Raw genomic sequence first — 23,120 nt, 5'->3', positions numbered from 1 at the left:
TCCCTGCCACCCATGTGAGACACTAGGATTGAGGTCCCAGCTCCTGGCTTCAGCCTGGCCCAGTCCTGATTGTTGTGGGCATTTGGGGAATAAACCAATGGATGTGAGATTCATTCTCTCCCCCCACCCCTACACACTGCCTAATAAATATAAGTATCTAAACCTTTAAAACAAAATCAAATAATGTAGCAAAATGAGGATACTTCAAAAAGTTCATAGAAAAAATGCAATTAAAAGATAAAATTATTTTATTGCAAAATTTTGAAATTTGCATTTTTTCCATAATATTCATTTTCCAAGAACCTTCTGAAGATCCCTTATATGCGTGGATTTCAAAAATTTTTGTACCAAAATGAACTTACCTTATTTTGTTTATAAAATTTATTTCAGCAGCTGGGTCCACAGTTGTGGCATAGTGGGTTAAGTCACTGCCTGCAATGCCAGCATCCCATATGAGTGCCAGTTTGTGTCCAGGTTGCTTCTTTTGTGATCCAGCTCTCTGCTAATGTGCCTGGGAAAGCAATGGAAGATAGTCTAAGTGCTTGGGCCCCTAGACTTAACCTACTACGCCACAACATCAACCCTGTCTCATTTCTTTATTTGGTTTATAACTCTTGTTAATTTTTGGAACCGTCCTTTAAGATTATCTTAGTAGGGGTTGCCTTAAATGTTTAGATGAAGGCAGGGGAATTGGCATCTTTGCTAAGAAAGTACTCGAGAGGCCGGCGCCGTGGCTCAATAGGCTAATCCTCCGCCTGTGGCACCGGCACCCCGAGCGCTAGTCCCGGTCGGGGCACCAGATTCTGTCCCGGTTGCCCCTCTTCCAGTCCAGCTTTCTGCTGTGGCCTGGGAGTCCAGTGGAGGATGGCCCAGGTCCTTGGGTCCTGCACCCGCATGGGAGACCAGGAGAAGCACCTGGCTCCTGCCTTCGGATCAGCGCGGTGCACCAGCCGCAGCGGCCATTGGAGGGTGAACCAACGGCAAAAAGGAAGACCTTTCTCTCTGTCTCTCTCTCTCACTGTCCACTCTGCCTGTCAAAAAAAAAAAAAAAAAAAAGAACTTGAGAAAGTTTATTGAAATATTTTGATGCATTTTTGGTAATTCAAGCATAGATTTTACATAAATGAATTTTCTATGAATTTTGGAAGACCTCTCATGTTGAATCTGCCAGTCTTTGAACACCGTATGCCTCTCCAATTATGTTGTTTGATTTCTTTCATCAATGTTTTGTGTTTTCAGCATATACGTACTTTTTAAATACTTTATTTTTGGAGCAGTTATAAATACGTAAAGTCAATAATTTTAGTTTGGTATTAGGTTATTAAGGTATAGCTGGTTTTTGTGCATTGATCTTGTGTCCTATGAGCTTGCTTAACAATAATTCTAAGAGATGTTTTTGTGGTAGATCCTTTAGATTTCTGACATAGATAATAAAAACATCTATAATAGATCCATTTGATTTCTTTGTTTCCAACCTATATGCTCTCTACCTGTTTTAAATTTACAAGTTGGTGTTATGCCTCTCTTTACTGTGCCTCTACAATGCTGTTTTAAGCATTTTGGTATAGGTCATTTAATAATGTCATTGCTGCAAAATCCAGTGAACACTTGTCATTTATTTTTAAATTTCCACTTACTTGCAGCCAGTCTTGTGATGCAGCTTGTTAAGGTGCCACATGCCAGTGTCCCATATGGGCGCTAGTTCATGTACCAGCTGCTCCTCTTCCTATACAGCTCCCTGCTTATGTGCCTGAGAAAACAGAAAAAGATTACCCAAGTGCTTGGACTCTTTCACCCACATGGGAGACCCAGATGGAGTTACAGGCTCCTGGCTTTGGCATAACTCATTCTTAGGCATTGTGGCCATTTGGAGAACAAACCAGTGGATGGAAGATGTCTTTGTCTCTTTCTATAACTGCGTTTCAAATAAATAAATTTAAAAAAAAATGGTAGTATCACCTCAGGCATCATGGAGGAAAAAATGGCTTATTTTAAAATTATAAAATGTATATACAAATATCACTATGTTATGATTTTTTCTACTTTTTTATTTCTAATATGGTAAATTTGGGTATATAGCACACAAATCTAAAATGTTTATGTAATTCTCAGTAATTTTTAATAGAGAAAGAAGTTCTGAGATGAAAATGTTTGACCACTGGTAGAGTAATTTTTTTGTAGATCAGTTTCCTCATTTGCTCACCAAGTAGTTTGTAGGTTTGTAGGCAAAGAACCAGGCATGGAACTCTGGAACCAACAAAATTGCAACTCTATAGTTTGACACAATAACAATGTTGTTTTCTTTTGTAATATGAAAGATAATACTCTGATCTTTCAGGATATGAATATAACTATTTTATAATTTTAAAAAATTGTTTTTAAGACTTATTTATTTATTTGAAAAAGTTAGAGAGAGAGATGTAGAGACACAGAGATCTTTCATCCAATGGTTCACTCTCCAAATGGCCTCAATAGCCAGGTTGGGGCCAAGCTTAAGCCAGGAGTCTCATCCCGGTTTTCCATGTGGGTGCAGGAGCCTAAGAACTTGGACCTTTTTTTTGCTGCCTTCCCAGGCACATCAGCAGGGAGCTGAATCAGAAGTGGAGCAGTCAAGAACTCCAGCTGGCATCCTAATGGGATGCTGGCATTGTAGGTGGTAGTTTAACCCTCGGTGCCACAATGCTGGCCCCTCAAGCAGTGTCTTCACCACTGCACCAAAAGCCTGCCCCTGCATCATAATTTTTGATATGTAGAAAATCTTAAGGCTCTATGATACAACCATAGTATATCAGTAACTAACTGATTTAAGCACTAAGCAGATACACGTTTTAATTTAAATCAAAATATCTTTTTGTTTTGTGCTTTGTATTAAGCCTAAAATTTATTGCACATAAAAACCAAATTACATAAAGTAGTTAAGTGAAAATTTTTTCTTTTATTTACTGAGGAAATTTCAATTTTTTTTTTTTTTGCCACAAGTTTTTGGAGTTCTTTTTTTGTATTTTTGAAAAGACTTTTTCCAGTTTGAATTGAAAAAGGCATATTTATTTTTATTCTCTCATGGCTCTTCTAAGGAAGAAGAAACATTTGGATGGAGAGAACTAAGGAAAACTTTAGTTTCATGAGGGACTTTCTAAGAATGTTATCAATGAATGAAAATATGGGGTTGTAGTAGAAGTGCAAGTACACCCTGAATTAGAGTGTTTAATGCTTCGACACTATAATTTATGTGTTTAAGTACTGCAAACAGAAGAAAATCCTACTTTGAGTTTTTACAGGCTCGCTGGTTTCAAGTTTCCTTTTCCCTATTTTATGCCATTCAAATTGTTACTGGACACTAAAGGTAACAAGGAATGTAGATTGTCGCTTTGTTTGTGTATGGTGCATGGACTCCATAGCTTCTCTTCTAACTCTTCACATGTCACAGTTCTTTGACTTCTGTTTGGATGACTAGATAGATGCTGCTGATTTTGTTTTTTCTTGAACTTGTTCATTTTGCTCTTTTTGAAACTTTACATGTCTAGCATTTAGAAACTGTACTGAGTTATCTAAACTGAGTTTTCTATAGTCAAACTATATTTGGGTGTTACTAGTTTGAAAATTTCCATTTTGTAAAGATTTATTTTATTTATTTGGAAGAAAAGAGTTACAGAAAGAGGTAGAGGCAGAGACAGAGAGAAATCAGATCTTCCTTCTGCTGGTTCACTCCCCAGTAGGCTGCAACAGCCGGCACTGAGCCAATCCGAAGCCAGGATCTAGGAGCTTCTTCTGGGTCTCCCATGTGGGTGCAAGGGCCCAAGGACTTGAACCATCCTCCCCTACTTTTCCATGCCCATTAGCAGGAAGCTAGATCAGAAGTGGAGCAGCCAGAACTCAAACCAGTGCCCATATGGTATGCCAGCACTGCAGGCTGGTGCTTTAACCTGCTGCACCACAGCACTGGGCCCTGGTCTGACAATTTCTATTGAAGTGTTATAGGTTGCTTACATTTCATGTGATTTTTAAAATATGATTAAGTCTGATGTCTTTTGTTTTCTATTTCCTATATGATTTTTCCCCTTTTTTCTTTTCCTACTTTCCTCTGAATTAAGTACACAGTAGTTATCTTTTCCTTTCTGTGGTTCAGTTACTCAAGGTCAACCAAGGTCTGTAATATTAAGTGGAAAATTCTGGAAATAAACAATTCATAAATTTTAAATTGTGCAGTCCTAAGTAGCATGATGGAATTTTGTGCCATCCTACTCTGTTTCACGCTGGTCATGATACCTTTGTCTGGTGTGTTCCCAACTGTATGTGCTGTCTGCCCATTAGTCATTTAGTAACATTTGTCTCAGTTATCAGTTGACAGTTGTTGGTATCACAGTGCTTGTGTTCATGTGACCCTTATTACTACTTAATAATGGCCCCAAAATATAATAGTAGTGATGCTGGAAATTATAGTAAATTGCTATCTCATTATTGTTAATATTATTTGTCTAATATAATTTTACCATAAGTAAGTCTGTGTAAGAAAAAACATGCTACGTACAGGTATTGGTACTAAAGTCTGAGATATCCACTGGGGGTCTTGTAACGTATATCCTGGGTTTTTGGGTGACTTCTGTATTTTGACATTTCATTTTGTTTTTGTTATTACTTTAATAGCTAAATCCCTTTATTTTTCTAATGGTTATTTTAGGAATGACAGAATGCATGTTAAATTTATTGCTATCGACTTTCAAATAATATTATATCATTTTGTGAATAATGTAGGTGTTATCCTTTATATTAGTATACACTTCTGTTTATCTTTTGCCATAATTTTATGTTGATACTGTCTTAACTCTTCTATTTATGTTATAAACTCACAATGTATTATTATTACTACTTTATTATCTTTTTTTTGACAGGCAGAGTGGACAGAGAGAGAAAGAAAGAAAGAGAGACAGAGAGAAAGGTCTTCCTTTTCCGTTGGTTCACCCTCCAATGGCTGCCACGGCTGGCATGCTGCGGCCAGCGTACCGCACTGATCTGAAGCCAGGAGCCAGGTGCTTCTCCTGGTCTCCCATGCAGGTGCAGGGCCCAAGGACCTGGGCCATCCTCCACTGCACTCCCGGGCCACAGCAGAGAGCTGGACTGGAAGAGGGGCAAGCAGGACAGAATCTGGTGCCCCGGCTGGGACTAGAACTTGGGGTGCCGGCGCCACAGGCAGAGGATTAGCCTATTGAGCCGTGGCGCCAGCCATTATTACTAGTTTAAATAGTCATTTTTTAAGAAGTTGAAAATGGGGGCATGTTTTTGGTACAGTAGTTGAGATGCTGGTTGGAATACCCACATTCCATATCAGTGCTTCCAGTCCCGTTACCAGCTAATGTGCACACCGAGAGGCAGCAGATAATGGCTCAAGTACTTGAGTCCCTGCCACCCCATGGAATACTGGGATTGAGTTCGACTCCTGGCTTCAGCTTTGCCCTGTGCTGGTATTTGGGGCAGTGAACTAAGAGATATAAGGTCTTCTTTTTCTGTCTCTGTCTCTCAGCTTTTCAGATGAAATGAAAATTAAATAATTTGGGCCGGCTCTGTGGCTCACTTTGTTGATCCTCTGCCTGCGGTGCCAGCACCCCATATGGGCACCGGGTTCTAGTCCCGGTTGCTCCTCTTCCAGTCCAGCTCTCTGCTGTGACCTGGGAAGGCTGTGGAGGATGGCCCAGGTGCTTGGGCCCCTGCACCCACATGGGAGACCAGGAGGAAGCACCTGGCTCCTGGTTTCTTTCTCTCTGTCTCTCTCTCTCACTGTCTAGCTCTGTCAAAGAAATAAATAAAATTAAATAATTTAAAAAAATCTGTTACATTTACCCATATAATTGGCATTTCTGATACTCTTTATGAGATCAAAGGTTTCATCTACAGCATTTTATTTCAGCTTGAAGAATTTATTTTAATTTGTTTCTTTCTATAAATTCTTTCAACTTTGACTTCTTTGAAAAGTCTTTATTACTTTCTTGGCTTAAAAATTCTGATGTTTGTATTTAACCATGGGGGGTAATTCTTTTTTAAAGATTTATTCATTTATTTGAAAGAGTTACAGAGAGGGAGAGATTGAGATCTTCCATCTGCTGATTCACTCCCCAGATGGCCACAATGGTCAGTGCTGGGCCAGGCCAAAAACGAGAGCTTCTCCGGGTCTCCTACGTGGGTGGCAGGGACCCAAACACGGGACATCTTCTGCTGCTTTTTCCAGGCTATTAGCAGGGACTGGATTGGAAGAGGATCAGCTGGGGCAAGAACCAGTGTGCATATGTAATGCTGGCATTACAGGTGGTAGCTTTACCTGCTATATTACAACGCTGGCCACAGGGTAATTATTCTTTTATCTTATTTGCAAGCCTTTTCTAATAATAGCTCTATCTACTTTATTAAAAAGAGATAACAAGGAGTGCAATGAGAGAAAGATGACCCAAAACTTCAAAGATGAAAGAATATTAGAAATATAGAAACAGTTGCTTCCTTTTCTGACCTTTCACAAGTGTTCAGTGTACTGCTTACTGTTATTTTTCAAATCCTTTTTGTTAGGGGCCGGTGCTGTGATGTAAAGCAAGTAGCAAGTAAAGCTGCCCCCTGTGATACTGCATCTTACACGGATTCTGGTTCATCTGTGTCAGCTGCTCCACTTCTTACTGAGCTCCCTGTTAGTGCGCCTGGGAAAGCAGTGGAAGATGACTCAAATGCTTGGGCCCCAGCACCCACAGTGGGAGACCAGGAAGAAGCTCCTGGCTCCTGGCTTAGAGCTGGCTCAGCTTTGGCTGTTGTAGCCATTTGAGGAGTGAACCAGTGGATGGAATCTCTTTCTTTCTCTCTTTCTCTCCTCTCCCTTCCCCTCCCTCTCCTTCTCTCCTTTTCCTTCTCTATCTCTTGGTAATTCTGGGCTCTTGCAGTGTTGATATCTGGTGATTAAATGGAGCTGCTTATCTCAGTTTTGCTTGAAAGGCGGGTGGGCAGACAGAGCTCCCATCCATTGGTTCACTCCTCAAATGCCTGGGAACTGGAAATTCAATCCAGGCCTCCCATGTGGCTTAGCAGTGACTTAAGTACTTGGGCCATTACCTTCTGCCTCTCAGGGTATGCGTTAAACAGAAGTTGGAATGAGGAGAAGAGCTGTGATTTGAATCTAGGTACTCTGATAAGGGATGTGTGTATACCAGGCTTTGCTCAATTCTTTTTTTATAAGGGTTGTTTGCTTCCAACATCCTTTTTATATGGCTTCATGATATGTTGTTGGCAGCAGTTGGCAATAGTACTTTTTACCCTCCTTTTGGAAATTGGGGCTTTACTCTATATCAAGGGTTGATACTGGTAATAGTCTACCATAAGTGACCAATTTGAGTCCTGCTTATTCCTTGCCTGCCTCTTCTGAGTTTTGCATCTTGAAAATAAGCGTATGATGTCTTCAGTTTGATTCAGTGTTTTGAACTTGGCTGAAATTTTCTTCTTTTTAAATTGGTTACTGCATTTCTTGTCCCCCATACTCCCTCAACCCTGCTTTCAGTGTTTCTGTGTATCCCGTCTGCCATACTATCAGAAGCATAAATCTTTCTTTGTTATTGCTTCAGTTATCACTTTTATTTAAATAAGTCTGAAGTCTTTATGTAGCTGATCTTTGTTTTAATCTCTACTAGTACACCTTTGGCTGCCATATGGATGTAAATGTTCTTATGATGTGCTTTTACTGGAAACCCAGATGTCTAAAATTACATCCATTATTTTACTTTAAAACTTAGGTCTTCATTTGGAATGCCTGTGTTCGAGTTCTGGCTCTGCTCCTGATTCTAGCTTCCTGCTAGTGAATGTCCTGAGAGATAGCAGGTGATGGCTCAAGTGGTTGATTCTCTGCCATTCATCTGGGAGAGTTGGATTTGGCTTCTGGCTTCTGACATTTTTGAGAGTGAACCACTAGATGCTGGCTGGCTGTCTGTCTCTTTGCCTCTCAAATAAAAATCAGGACAAAAAATGGAAAGGATCCTTTTTTAAAAATTTCTTAAAAAATTCAATTAGTCTTTTCTTGTAGTCTGGAGCTTAGTGAGTATTGTCATCCTAAATGACTCATGGTCAGGTAGAAAAGGATTCTGCCAGGTTTACCAATGATGGCGATTCCCCCAAACTCCTGTTAGCCACCCAGCATTTACTTGGAGACCACTATGGGCAACACTGTGCTGGATCTATACTGGAAGCATGCTCCAAAAACCCATAAGAACTTTGCTGAGTTGGCTCCTTGAGGTTACCACAGTGGCACCAAATTCCACAGAATCTGCAAAGACTGAGGTGACTCAGTGAGGTGGTACATCGATCTATAGTAAACAGTTTGAAGGGGAACTTCATCCAGACTGGAAATTCAGTGGTGCTGGATTCTCACAGTGGCCAATGCAGGACTAGAGAGCAACAGCCGCCAGTTCTTTGTGACTTTCAGTCTCATCCAGTGGATTGATGGCAGACACACTGTGTTTGGCCAAGTATGTCAGGGTTGGTGGATTGAGTAGGAATGGTGGCAACCAATTTCCAGGACCACCCTGTGGATGATGTGAAAATCATTAAGGCACACTCTTCTGGATAGATTCTCTGCCTTTCTGGGCACACCCAGGTCTTCAGGGAGGGCCTGTACCCACCAGCTTCCACATGACCTAGAATGACGCACAACTATATACCTCATTTTGGCCTTATGTATCATGAAGTTAGGGAAGCTCGGCATCCTGGCTGAGTTAGGGATAGAAATGCACTCTGGCAGGATGATGCTCTTCTTTATCCTTCCCAACACCTGAGCTGACAGGGCCTTTGCATAAATTCCAGTCTACATTTACTCACAGGCTCCTGCTTGCTGGGAGTGACTGTACTTTCTTATGCTCTGACCCACTCAGAACAAAACGAATCAGACTCACTTCTGAGTGCCTGACCAAACTTCTTCCTGGGAGATTTATATTCTGGCCCACACTGTAGTCATTTGATGGCTGACAGCCACAAAATTCAAAACCAAGTCCTGTCTCTCAGCCTTCTTCACTCTGCATTTGTAGGGAATATATGCATCTATCTCTGTTTTCCCTCCCAAAGCCAGAAATCAACACTGTTGTTCCTGACACTTAGAATTTTTGCCAAATGAAAAATGCATCCAACTATCAAGTTTCTAAGAAGGTGTCAAGTGAGGAATGATAATAAGTAATAATTAAGAAGTGATTTTATTAAAAGGAAGAAACATTGACCACTTTTTTCCCCAAGAAGGAATAAAAATCTATAGTGAGCACAAGGCCAGACTGAATTTTCCTTAAAAAGCAGTTCTTTGATAAAGAAGCTCCTAAGTTTTTTTTTTTTTTTAACGTAAGACTTTAAAGAAATTAGATGAAGTTTTTTTTTTATACATTGTTTTGTTTTCTTAAAAAATGTTTTTGGATTTTGAGGGAAGGACTAGGGACAAGGAAGTTAATACCTATATAATACGTATAAACTTACAAAATAAATGCCATTGATGGTTGGGGAAAAAAAAGATTCATGGTTAGGCATTAATTTTTCTACCCTAAAATTTGCAAAACTCACTAGAATAATTTTCCAGCTAGATCAGATACAAAAGTAAGATCATGTTCCACTTTCTTGAAACTAAGAAGGTGGTAGTGTTGATTGAATTACAGCATAAAGGATATGGGGATGTTTTGGGGAGAGGGGGATGAGGAAGTAGGGGAAAGGAGTTGAATCAGTTGCAGAATTTGTGTTGTTGAATTTCAGGTGCTAACATTTCAAAAAAAATACTTAATTACAGCTTCCCTTGTCATTTAATTTCTAAACTTTTATAATTACTAATTTTTGATATCTGCTTCACTTATTGTCATATAAGAAGAAAATTCTTATCACTGAAGGAAGAAATCCATCTTGTAATTGTATTCATAAATTTCATTGACTTGTCAATATATAAAATAATGGTTAAATTTCTTGGACTGATGTTCTGGACTCTACCATTTGTCTCCCCCCCCCCCCTTTTTTTTTTTAGATTTATTTACTTGAAAGGCAGAGTGACAGAAAAAGGAAGATCTTGGGCTGGCAGTATGTCATAGCAAGTTAAGCTGCCACCTGCAACACTGACATCCCATGTGGATATCAGTTGCAATCCCTGTTGCTTTACTTTCAATTCAGCTCCCTGCTGATGCACCTGGGAAAGCAGTGGAAGATGGCCCCAATGTTTGGATCCCTGCACCTGTATGTGAGATTCAGATGGAATTCCTGGCTCTTGGCTTTGGCCTTGCTCAGTCTTGGCTTTTTTCAGCCATTTGTAGAGAGAACAAGTGGGTGGAAGATCTCTCTTTGCTGTCTCTCTCTCTGTAACTCTGCCTTTCAAATCAACAAATCTTTTTTTTTTTTTTTTTTTTTAAAGATCTTCCTTCTGGTTCATCCTCAAATGCTGGCAAAAGCCAGGTCAGGGCCAGCCCAAAGTGGGGAACTCTTTCTGGGTCTCTCATATGGATGGTAAGAGCCCAAACACTTGGACATCTTCTGCTGCCTTTCTTGGCATATTAGCAGGAAGCTGCACTGGAAGCAGAGCAGTCAAGACATTGACCAGAACCGTGATGTGAGGGATGCTGGCTTTGCAGTTGTTGGCTTAACCTACTGCAGCATACATAGTACTAGCACCTAGTGATCTCTATTATTAAAATGTGACCTGATGAACGTTCAGCTTTGGTTCAGTAAGATTTTAATTATTCCTCCTTTTGAGATGATCAGGTGAAAGAACTGCAAAGGAGAGGCAGCTCTGTCAGCCTATCATAACTCCTCCCCACTCTTGATGAGAGAGAAGATAGAAGTAATGTTTTCTCTAGGCTATAGTTGACAGGTAAAGAGATTGGTGCTGCACATTCCTCCTTCATTTAAGCATGCTTGAATAACTATCTTTGTTTTCTGTTGCTCAAACAAAATACCCAATGCCTGGTAATTTATAAAGAATAGAAGTTTATTTGGCTCATGCTTCTTGTGTCAGGGAATTCCAAGAGCTTAGCACCATCATCTGCTTGGCATCAGCGGAGCACCTTTTTTGCTGTCTGCTACAGAGAGCATCATCACATGGTGAGGCAAAGCAAATATGCTAGTGCAGGTCTCTTTTTATAAAGCCACTCATGCCATTGGTGGGGTGGGGGGCCCTTCATGACTTCATCTACTATTACCTCTCAAAGGGTTCATCTTTAAATACCATTTTCTTATGATTTGGGGGATTAAGTTTTCAACATATGAAAGTTTAGGGGTGCAGTCATACCATAGGAACAACTAACATTAAGTTTATTAACATTACTCTTAGGGTAGTTAATGTCTTCACTTTCGCTTTTCATGTTCTCAAAGCATACTTCTGAGTGAGTACATTTGCCTCTTTGACTTTTCAAAGTGTGATGTTACTTATATTCTCGATGGCATCTGACAGTTGCCTCTATACTTGCTAATGGAGAGGATAGAGGTGAATATTCCCTTAGAGCCTCATAAGAGTTCATTTCCAAGCCCCATTTGACTGTTTCAGCAGTCTTTTTAGTGGCCAAAGCTGCTAGAAGAGTCTTAGTCCTTTCTGCTTGCCAAGTTTGTTGCCAGAAGTTTGAAGAGGGTAAGGTACTCTTACTTTCATCATTCAGTTTTTCATTCTTCAGTTCTTTTTTGTATCTTAACCTATTGCTCTGTTTTTAAACAAGGAGGTGGAATGTTTCAGCTACTTGTTTTAAGTTTTGTCCTCTGTCTTATTCACAGTGTTGTAAATCTGGAGTTGATGGTTTTTAAGTTTTAGTAGATGAGCCCTATAAGGGCTGAGGGGAAAAGCATGCAACATGAACCCATGGTCTGTCAGTATGAAAGTAGCGGATCTATTTACATACAGTGTTTGTCACATTTTCCTTCTGTTAGGAACTTTTGTAAGGAAATGACATTCTTGCTTGTTTCATGAGGAGCAAAGGGCAGTATTTTCAGAAATAGCTATGTGGTCCCCAAGAGAAAACATTCTTTTGCCATGAAATATACTTGCCAGAAATTTTGGAAAAATTGCAACTTAAATAAGAAAGATACAACTGTAATGTGTTGAGGTTAAAATTATCTCAAAATATTTTAACTAGTATATTTGAGAACAGGGTTTCTTTTCTTAGTAATTGAATGAAGGAAAAAATGTATAATAGTCCAAAATGGTACCTGCTGGCTGAAAGCAGAAGATGAACTCAAAACTAATGATATAAGTAATTCTAGTTTAAGTGGTAAATATTATAATCTTGTTTTACTTTATTTTAAAAAATATTTATTTATCTGAAAGGCAGAGTTAGAGAGACAGAGAGAGGGAGGGAGGGGAGAGATACCTTCATCTGCGGGTTCACTCCTCAAATGGCTGTGACAGCTGGCCAGAGCTGGGCTGATCTGAAACCAGGAGCCAGGGGCTTCTTCTGGGTCTCCCACATGGATGCAGGGGCCCAACCACTTGGGCCATCCTCTACTGCTCTCCCAGGCATATTAGCAGGGAGCTGGATCGGAAGTGGAGCAGCTGGGACCTGAACCGGCACCCATATGGTGCCGGTGCTGCGTGTGGTGGCTTTATCCACTATATCACAACGCTGGACAGGATTTGAATTGAAGCTTACTTGTGATGGATAGAATTAAAATGTAATTAAATGAAAACAAATTCATATCAAAAGAATTTTTTGGTAAATATATGTGGTAGTAATTTCTCAACTGATTAAGAAAGGTTTACACATTTTTTATTTGTTGGTGTATATTCTTTTTTTTTTTTTTTTTTTGACAGGAAGAGTGGACAGTGAGAGAGACAGGCAGAGAGAAAGGTCTTCCTTTGCTGTTGGTTCACCCTCCAATGGCCGCCGCGGCAGGCGCACTGCGGCCGTCACACCGTGCTGATCTGATGGCAGGAGCCAGGTGCTTCTCCTGGTCTCCCATGGGGTGCAGGGCCCAAGCACTTGGGCCATCCTCCACTGCACTCCCTGGCCACAGCAGAGAGCTGGCCTGGAAGAGGGGCAACCGGGACAGAATCCAGTGCCCCAACCGGGACTAGAACCCAGTGTGCCGGCGCCGCAAGGCGGAAAATTAGCCTAGTGAGCTGCGGCACCGGCCGGTGTATATTCTTATGAGTACCCTAAATAATGCTGATTTTGTAACTATACCAGAATTTCAGGTTTATTATAAATTTTGTTTCAGCAAATAATTTCAAAATATTTTCTTTGGAATAATAAAAATGTGTAGGTTGTAGAAGAAGCTTTATTTACTTTTTTTTTTTTACTTGAAAACTCATATTTAGTCTACCTTACCCTTTTTTGCTGGTAATAACTTTTAAAAAATAAAAATAACATATTCCTTCTTTTGCTGTAAAATGTTTGTCATCTTATGTATGCCAGATTTATTAGACTGCTGTAGTTTCAGTGCATTTTGGCTGGAATGTTTATTATGACATCACTGTAATCTATATACAGTATGTGATTTCAGTTGGTTTCAGTGTCAAATGCTTTCATAATTATGCTAGTTTTGGCAGTTCACTTGGAACTTTTTCACATGTCTTTAATGAACATGTTTTACTTCTGGACTTTTGAGCAAAGCAACCACATGTTTTAAAAATTAATAGTGTGCTTTTAATGTTAATGTGCAGAAGGGTATGACTACAGATATTTCTATGGAAATAAGTTCAACTAGAAGTAATTACAGTAAAGTTTTTATTCACAGTAGTAGTCCTTTAATACTTAAAAACTATCTCATTCCTCAAATAACAGAAAATATAATCAAAAGATTGAATAATGAAATTGTTTTGTGGAATGAAACTCTGATGTTTGTTTTGCAATAACTTAAAATGAACATAAGTTCATGTGAAAAATTTCTTTGTTTATGATATTAAATGTTTTACTTTTTGCTTGTATCGAGTTTCAAGTCCCCCCCCCCCCCAGTGTATCACAGCATCTGAAGCCATATGCAGTATGAGATTTCACCTTTTATTGTTTATTTTGTAATATGGTGCTGGATAGAATTTTTGGTATTTAATTGGGTTTTATCATGGTTCTTACTAGCCTGTAGTATCAGATTGGGAAATTTAATATTCTTTTTATTTGCTCTAATATAAAAACTAAATTTGACTTCGTTATAAATATTATAAAGTGGTGTTATTGATTAATGGATTTAGTGGTGCACAGTGCACTGTTAGTTACCCTTTGTGTAGGTATGATTGTGCTCCCATTCCACATCTCCATCTTTTTTCCAGCATAAATATGGTATTATATTTATTTATTTTTAAACTTTTATTTAATGAATATAAATTTCCAGTGTACAGCTATGGATTACAATGGCTTCCCCCTCCCATAACTTCCCTCCCACCTGCAACCCTCCCCTCTCCCGCTCCCTCTCCCCTTCCATTTGCATCAAGATTCATTTTCAATTCTCTTTATATACAGAAGATCAATTTAGTATAAAGGTTTCAACAGTTTGCACCCACATAGACACACAAAGTGAAACATACTGTTTGAGTACTAGTTATAGCATCAAATCAAAATGTACAGCACATTAAGGACAGAGATCCCACATGAGGAGCAAGTGCACAGTGACTCCTGTTGTTGACCCAACAAATTGACACTCTAGTTTATGGCGCCAGTAACCACCCTAAGCTGTCGTCATGAGTTGCCAAGGCTATGGAAGCCTTCCAAGTTTGCCGACTCTGATCATATTTAGACAAGGTCATAAAAGACAGGGTGAGGATAGTAACCAATGATCCTAAGAGTGGCATTTACCAGGTTTGAACAATTAGACAGCATTAAGTGGGGAAGAGGACCATCAGTACACACAGGTTGGGAGTAGAGCCATTGGTGGTAGAGTAGAGGTTATGATTACAAAGGAATGAGGCCCAAGTACGCTAGACAGGATCTAGAACAAAGGACAGAGTCATTATTAGAGGAGCTAAGAAAGGTGCTGTCTAAGCTACAATTAAGTTTTCTGATTGAGAGGCCGATAGAAGCTGAGAGAAGGGGCTTGATAATAATCTGTTGGGCTTTAGGCCTTGTAAGTTAAGAGGCCCAGACCTATCTATCTCTTCACATGGGGTATATCCTAAGGGAGGTGTGAACCTCCTAGGGGAAGGCACTCTGTTGACTTTCATGACTTGGCTGGCCTGGGAGGAGAGCTGGCCAGGTAAAGGCAGGTGGCATCTCTAACAAGAAATTCACAGTTCTGCCTGCAATGTTGCTGACCCTACTTGACCATCCCCTCAGCTGCAGTGGTCACATTGGAAGTTGGGCTGAGTGAAGGGCTTTTCAGCTTAGAGCCAATAAGATCTGTGGCTCTGACCTGGGCATCCTTCGAGTCCAGGGCAGGTCCATTTCCAGTGATCCAACTCTTGGCAGAGCTGCCAGGGCTCTTCACAAGCTGACTTCTGCTGAAGCCCAGACTCACCACATTGAAAGCACTGCAGTGGACTGGCCTGTTGGGTCTCCTTGAGGGCAGATCACTGTACAGATCAGCCATTAATAGGCCTGCCACCCATTGCTTCTGATGCCTAGCTTTCTTTTCCTCCTGGTTTGTGTTAAAGCAGACCAGAGGATGCAAGTCAAGGGAGTGCCCGTGTCCCATCTCTAATCTTCGGTGGCCTGAACTACAAGTCTATAGTCACAGACATGTTCTGTATAAGATTTATTTTGAAAGTCAGACTTAGAGGAAAAGACAGAGGGAGAGAGATCTTATGTCCACTGGTTCACTCTCCAGATGGCTACAACAGCCAGCACTGGGCCAGGCCAAAGCCAGGAGTTTCATCTGTATTTCCCACATGGGTGACAGGGGCCCAAACACTTGGGCCATCCTCTGCTGCTCTTCCCAGGCAGGTGACAGGGAGCTGATCAGAAGTGGAGCACTGGGACATGAATCAGTACCCATATGGATGCCAGAATCACAGGTGGCAACTTTACCTGCTGTGCCACAATGCCTACCCCTATTTTATTCTTTAAAAGGTGGTAAGTTGCCAGATGCATTTCCTTCATTACTACCCCATCTATTTTCTCATTCAATTGCCTGTTTCCCTGAAGGAGCAATCTGTATTTACTGATTCCACTTTAACTTGTCATTCACTCTTGAGCAACTCATTTACTGTTCCCACACCTGTCCCTTTACTAGAACTATGACCTCTCTTCCTTATAGTGGCAGCTTCCTTCTAATTATCAAATCCTGTAACAGGTCAACTTGATTGAGGACTGAGAATTTCTTCATAGGCATTACTATGCCATTTTTACTGAACCGGTTCTTGTCTTTAACCTTCTGGTTTTGTTCTATCATTAAACATTTTTATACTCTGACTTCATTTGCTCAATCATCATTCCTTGTATGTGCTATTTATATTTATATCATTTTGTTTTTGCTTACGGTTTTCCTTCATGTTTAGGCTCCAGTCTTAACCTAAAACATTCCTACTCTTTGTTTTTTTAGACAGGCTTAATTCATTTTATTTTCTTTGTACAAAAACCTAGTTGGAGTTTGGGTCCCCTACACAGAGACTTTGGTGTGGGTCTTGACAAGACTGTCAGATTGAATTCCTGATAGGGGAGTCTTGGTGGACACAGTCTTTTTCTAGACGTCAGATTTCAAATAACTGTAGGTCATCATCCAGGTGGCCTTGGGAGAGTTGCTTAATGTGGCAGTGCTATTCCTGGCTAAGTTATAGCAGTTGTGGATGCCAGCCACCATCAGCATCTTTTGGGGTTTAGGAGCTGAGTGCATGCCAGAGTCTCTGGGAGCGGGGCTGAGTGCATCAGCAGGAGCCACTGTGGCCTGTCAGCTTGCAAGCCGTGGTGCGAGACTTTACACCTTGTTCTCTTAATAGCCTCTCTATACACTGGCACAGCGGAGACATGTGGCAAGGATGATAGCCCTAGGATGCAGGTAACTACCTCCTTGGAGCACTTAGTAGCCAGTTTGACTTTATCATTGTAGTCCCCATCGACAATATATGCTTCGAAGCTGATCTGTTGGCCACTGTGGACTTCTTTTGCACTGAAATAATAAACTTCAACCTTGAAGGATGCCTCTAGGAAAAAGTCAGTGATCTCAGATTTTTTATTGGGCATGGAGAAGGGATAGATCTCTTCTAGGGACTTGATCTTCTTGTCCTTGAGTAGACTGATTGGCTTGGTGTCTGGGAGCCACTCCTTGTCCTTGACTCTGCAAGCTCACACCCAGGTGCTACTGCACAAGCCACTGCAAAACAGCTGTGACTTCACATTCCAGGGCCTCTGGCCCTCCTGGTACACTGAACATTTGGTGTCCTCCTGGAGACCATATACTTGGTTTTAAGGCTTAACTTATCTTGTTCTTCCAAATAGAAGGACACTGTGTTCCTATTTCTTAGCAAGAAACCAAAAATATGCTGCTGTTGTAGAATTAGTTATATATGTATGTGCTTGATAAATTTGGAAATCCTTGGGAACAGGCATTGTATTTAATTAAGTGTAGTAAATTCAGCAACTGGGACATAAGAACATTTATATAAATGTTGAATCAGGACAGGAACAGTATATTCATTTGCATTTTATAAATAAGGGGATGGATTTCAGAAAACATGTTTGATTTAAATTTATGTTATCCATATCAAAACCTGATTTAACCTTTGGGGTGGGTTTTGACACAGCAGTTAAGATATCTGAGTGCCTGGTTTGAGCCTTCTTCCTCTGCTTCTAACCCAGCTTCCTGCTAATATGCATCATGGGAGCAGCAGGTGATGCTGAAGTACTTCGGCCTCTACTTCCCACACGGGAGACTCAGGCAGAGTTGTAGGCTGCTGACTTTAACCTGGACAACCCCAGACTTGCAGGCATTGAGGAGTGAATAAGTGAATGGAAGATTCTCTGTGTTTCTCTTTCTAATAAAATGAAAATAAATCCACTTAAGCCATATGTCTGAGTGTAAGGATGATTAAGATTAATCTTTAAAGATGACTAAGAATTTAGCTTGGATACAGAATAGTGAGGAATTCAACATATAAACAACACATAAAGGAAAAACTTGAGACCCTTTTCATTTGTTTTATACTCAGATATGCAAACTGCTTAAAAGCTTGCATCAGATAGCCTTTTTTTTTTTTTTAATTCTAACCACAACTATTCTTAGGGCATTACCAAGTAGTTTATTGTGATTCCAGCTTAAGAAATGAGGAATTTATATTTTTAAACTGCTTCAGATGATGTTTGAGGATGCAAATTGAGAAAGTTGTTTATATCGACTTTAAAGATTTATTTATTTATTTGAAAGAGTTAGAGAGTGAAGGAGAAGCAGAGAGAGAGAGAGAAATAGAGAAGCCTTTCATCTGCTGGTTCACTCCCCATTTGGCCACAATGGCTGGAGCTGCACCAATCTGAAGCCAGGAGCTTCCTCTGGATCTCCCGTGCAGGTGCAGGGGCCTGAGGGCTTGGGCCATCCTGCACTGCTCTCCAGGTCATAGCCAGAGAGCTGGATTGGAAGTGGAGCAACTGGATCTGGAACCAGCACCCGTCTGGGATGCTGGCACTGCATCCGGTGGCTTTACCCGCTACGCCACAGGGCTGGCCCCTATGTAGTTTTTTAGAGCTTAAAAAAATAGTCTATTTTACCTCCCCTGGGTACCCATAAACTGTATATAGGGAATAAAGCTTTTCCTAGTTCTTGAATATGATTGATGCTTTGCTTTTTCTTTCTTTAAAATAAAAACAGGATGACCATGAAAGCTGTGGTTCTAATTCCACCAACCGCAGTGTTAATGAGAGCACAAAATCATCAATAAAACCCCGAAGAATTCAGCAGGCTGCTCCTACAGATCCCGATTTACCACCAGGTAACTTCCAGTGGGATTGATAAAGGCATGTCAGTTGTTACTGAGCATTGTTTTAGTCCTTCGTAGAATATACATTTTCAGGCTTCTTTAATGTCATGCAGCTTTAGAACATGGTGTGTCCAGACCCTTCACAAATGGCTTTCATTCAGATTTTGATCCTTTTTTGCAGTAAGCTGTTCTTTGAGTTTCTTACAGTCTGTCCAAGCCAAGACTCAAGATCTGTTCATTCTCCTTGCATCTTGATAAACGAAGGATGCTACATTGTTCAGAGTATCTGGAAACTTTAAAATTCACTAATTGAATCACAGGATTTTCTAACTAGGAGAGACCTTTTATTTTATCTTTTTTATTTTTTGATGTTTTTATTCACTTGGGGCAGCAGTGGCTTGCAAAAAAACAATTCCTTCGTAAATAGTTAATGAAGGGAAAAATGATCATTACTTGTTGGCTCTGTGACCAAAGCATTATTAACTACATTTTTTACAGTTAGAGTTACCAGTCGCTTCTCTTTTGATTTTACTTATTGGTTACTTCTATTTTGTGGGGTAATAGACGTGGTCATAAGCTTATTTTCTTTATTAAAGGTTTGTAAGCTTTCTGCTGGTTTTAACCCAGTTAATTTTTGACAGTCTTCTGGTGCCATCTATTGTCAGAGGCCAAAGTTGTGTCCACTATTTCGTAGGGCCTGCTTTCTCTAATATATGTTCTGAGTTAAAGTTCATTTGAACATGGATGGCTAGTGCTGCAGTGATGGTATGCTGTTGCTTTGTGTTCTTCAGAACTCTACCTAATAGGCCTTGGTAATGTGTCTGGCTTTGGATAGATTAATTGCTACAAGCTGGAGAGGGTGCCAGAAAAAAGTATTTCCAGTTCTGCTTTAGAGTACTGTTACAGTTCCAGAATTTTCAAGTTGTTTTTTTTTTTTTTTCTTTTCTTCTTTTTTTTTTTTTTAACTTACTAACTCCTTGGGAAAAATTCCTGGGGAATTAAATTACATTGTAAATTAAACCTGTAGCTTATACTTATTTCAGAAGTAATATTAAAGCAACCTTTTACTCCTCCAAATATCGGGCTAGTCCTTATAATCTCTTTATTCCTCAGAACTTCCTATACTAGTTCATAGTACAGAAGTATTGATCTCTATGTGTCTCTGATTCCCTTTTTCTTTTTTTTGTCTATAATTGAGATTTTATTGGTGTTGAGAATCAGTACACACATTTCAATTTGTACATAATTCTTGACATATGTACCAAAAATCTAAAAAGCCATGAGTTGTCATTCTTTTTTAAAAGTTATTTCTAGGAATGTCACTGTGGTGTAGAAGGTTAACCCTTTGCCTGCAGTGTTGGCATCCCATATGGGTGCCAGTCCGAGTCCCTGGGAAAGCAGCAGGAGATGGCCCAAGTACTTGGGCCTCTGCACCCAGATAGGAGACCCAGAAGAAGCTCCTGTTTCCTGGGCTTTGGCCTGGCCCAGCTCCACCATGGTGTTTATTTGGGTAGTGAAACCAGTGGATGAAAGATCTCTCTCTCACTCTCCCCTTCTCTCTGTATCTCTACCTTTTAAATGGATGAATAAATCTTTGGGAAAAAGAAAAGTTCTAGTGACTTTCTAGCTTCAAATTTGGAGGCAGTTTGTCCTTAAGAGGCTATTGAGAACAGTATCTTCAAAGGTTGCTGTTACATAAATCCCATCAATTCACAGGTTAATACCATATACACTACCCACTCAAATTTTCAGTCTTCGGACAACCACAGCTAGAGATGTTGCAGAGCACACATGGTTCTGACAGCAAAAAGGAATGGTTTTCTATAGGAAGCAGTTCTACTAAACAACCTGGGAGAAGTAATTGAAAATATTCAATGCAGATTAAATGCACAATTGAGATTCCAAATTGCCATTGAGTATGTGTTATATTGTAGAATAGGAAAACCACCCCCACTGTGAATGTTACTTTGACACCTAAGATAGTCAGAGACTCCCGTAATTCAATATTCCATTGTTTTCTGGTTGTACCAAAAAATAACCTGCAAATGATTTTACCTCTTAAAAATAATTTATACTTTAGGCTGGCGCCGCAGCTCAATAGGCTAATCCTCTGCCTTGCGGCACCGGCACACCAGGTTCTGGTCCCGGTTGGGGTGCCAGATTCTGTCCCAGTTGCCCCTCTTCCAGTCCAGCTCTCTGCTGTGGCCAGGGAGTGCAGTGGAGGATGGCCCAAGTGCTTGGGCCCTGCACCCCATGGGAGACCAGGAGAAGCACCTGGCTCCTGGCTTCGGATCAGTGCGGTGCGCCGGCTGCAGCGGCCATTGCAGGGTGAACCAACGACAAAGGAAGAGCTTTCTCTCTGTCTCTCTCTCTCTCACTGTCCACTCTGCCTGTCAAAAAAGAAAAAATTTAAAAATAATTTACACTTTAAAAATGGGCTTCCCTCCTTTTTGAAAATGTTTCTAGAACTACTAAAAAAACTTGAATTTACAAGGTAGTGGCTAAAAATATTCCTCTGGGTTGTACAAGAAGGGAGACGGGCCACTGATAGGACACGGTGTATGATTATTATTAATCAGACTTTTTTCTCATCTGCTTCAGTAGCGGCTGGATCCCCTCATTTTTAGTTTCTCCATTTTCTGCAGGTAGATCTTTAGTTTATTGGTTAGCCACTTCTGCCTGTTTTCTCTTTGTTCCTCTCTTCCTCCTTGCTTGCTCTTTTATGTCTGAGGAATTATCCTTGCCTTCTTGGGCTGTGTTTCAACTTTTACAGGAGCTAGTTTAGCTGGCAACCTTGCCAGTCTTCCTTTGGGCTCTTCATTCACTGCCCATTCATTAGAACTGACCTTCCTCTTGAGCATCTTGGCGGCAGGGAGGGAGCATGCCAGGTGTTGGCAGGCTGCAGTGTGAGGAAAAACTTGGCGAAACTGGGCAGCCTGGTCGATGTCCCTCCTCCTGCCTTTTTTTCTATTTTTAGTGGCAAAAAATAGAATTGTGTTCTACTTGAATTACTTGCGGTAACTTTTGATTAGCATGTACTTTCTTACCTTACCTAACAGGATTCGTGCCCTCTTTTATGTTGACATAAATCAGTTAAGGGACTGCTTTAAGAAGTAACTGAAGCTGTTGACCAATTACTGGAAGGCAGAGTAGCTAAACTTTGCCAAAAGAAAAAAAAAATAATACTTTGAGAATTCAGTTGGACAAATGGTAAAGCATTTTATTTAAAGTTTAACTCATATGGTTATTTGAAGACTCATATATGGCAGCCTTCTCGTTGGCAGCCATATTATGTTTTTTCCATGGTAGAGATATATTCCTGTTTTCAATTTTTTTAAAAAAAGATTTATTTATTTTATTTGAAAGGCAGAGTTATAGAGAGAGGGAGAGAGATCTCCCATCCGCTGGTTCACTCCCCAAATGGCCGTGATGGCTGGAGCTGGGCCAGTCTGAAGCCAGGGCCAGGAGCCAGAAGCTTCTGCTAGGTCTCCCACATGGGTGCAGGGGCCCAAGAATTTGGGCTGTCCTCCACTGCCCACTCAGGCACAGTATCAAGGAGCTGGAGCAGCCAGAACTCAAATTGGTGTTCTTATGGGATGCTGGCACTGCAGTCAGTAGTTACGCTCACTACAACCACTGCGTCGGCCCCTCAAAATTTTTTAGGACAAGGTTATCTTTTCTTGTATCTGTCTTTAACAGTTTTGGAGTTTAAGCATTTGTATGGATCTAGAGATTTTTTTTTGACAGGCAGAGTTAGACAGAGAGAGAGAGAGAGACAGAGAGAAAGGTCTTCCTTTTTCCATTGGTTCACCCCTCAAGTGGCCACTGTGGCTGGCGCATTGCTGCTGGCACGCTGTGCCGATCTGAAGCCAGGAGCCAGGTGCTTCTCCTGGTCTCCCATGCGCGTGCAGGGCCCAAGCACTTGGGCCATCCTCCACTGCACTCCCTGGCCACAGCGATGATTTTTTATAAAAGTTTTGGTGTTACCAGTAGACAGGTATATACTTTATTTGTTTGAGGAATATGTGCTTCTTTATTAGTCTGTTTCTAATATCTTTGCAATCTTGCTTTTTGGTATCTAGAATAGTCTGTGGATCCTGACCAATTACAGCATTGCTAAAGCAATTTACTGGGTCATAGCAAGTATTTAAAAAATGTATGGCATAGAATAGAAACTCTCGAAGCATATTGGCATGTGGTGAAATAACATTTAAGAAACTTGTGTATGTGTATGTTCCTGTTCATACTTGTGATGTAATATTTCTTACTGGGAGAAATTCAAAAGACTTTGAATTTAACTGATTTGAAGCATATACATTTTCTTTAA

The 23,120-nt window shown here is 40.4% G+C and overlaps 1 protein-coding gene and 2 pseudogenes across 1 annotated transcript in view; 2 read left to right on the top strand and 1 right to left on the bottom strand.

Annotated features, from left to right (window-relative positions):
- VPS13B (vacuolar protein sorting 13 homolog B) overlaps positions 1 to 23,120 on the top strand; it is a 785,675-nt gene that overhangs the window by 25,102 nt on the left and 737,453 nt on the right. Inside the window, 1 exon segment of the mRNA XM_062188180.1 lies at positions 18,685 to 18,805. Within this exon segment, the coding sequence (XP_062044164.1) occupies positions 18,685 to 18,805 (121 nt within the window).
- Positions 8,118 to 8,587, top strand: LOC133758327 (peptidyl-prolyl cis-trans isomerase-like 1; annotated as a pseudogene).
- LOC133758162 (non-histone chromosomal protein HMG-14-like) lies at positions 21,369 to 21,654 on the bottom strand (annotated as a pseudogene).

The sequence above is a fragment of the Lepus europaeus genome, chromosome 4, assembly GCF_033115175.1.
Source record: "Lepus europaeus isolate LE1 chromosome 4, mLepTim1.pri, whole genome shotgun sequence".
In the NCBI taxonomy this organism is placed as follows: domain Eukaryota; kingdom Metazoa; phylum Chordata; class Mammalia; order Lagomorpha; family Leporidae; genus Lepus; species Lepus europaeus.
Note: the sequence above shows the minus strand (reverse complement) of the source record. Positions and strands in the feature narration are given on the sequence as shown.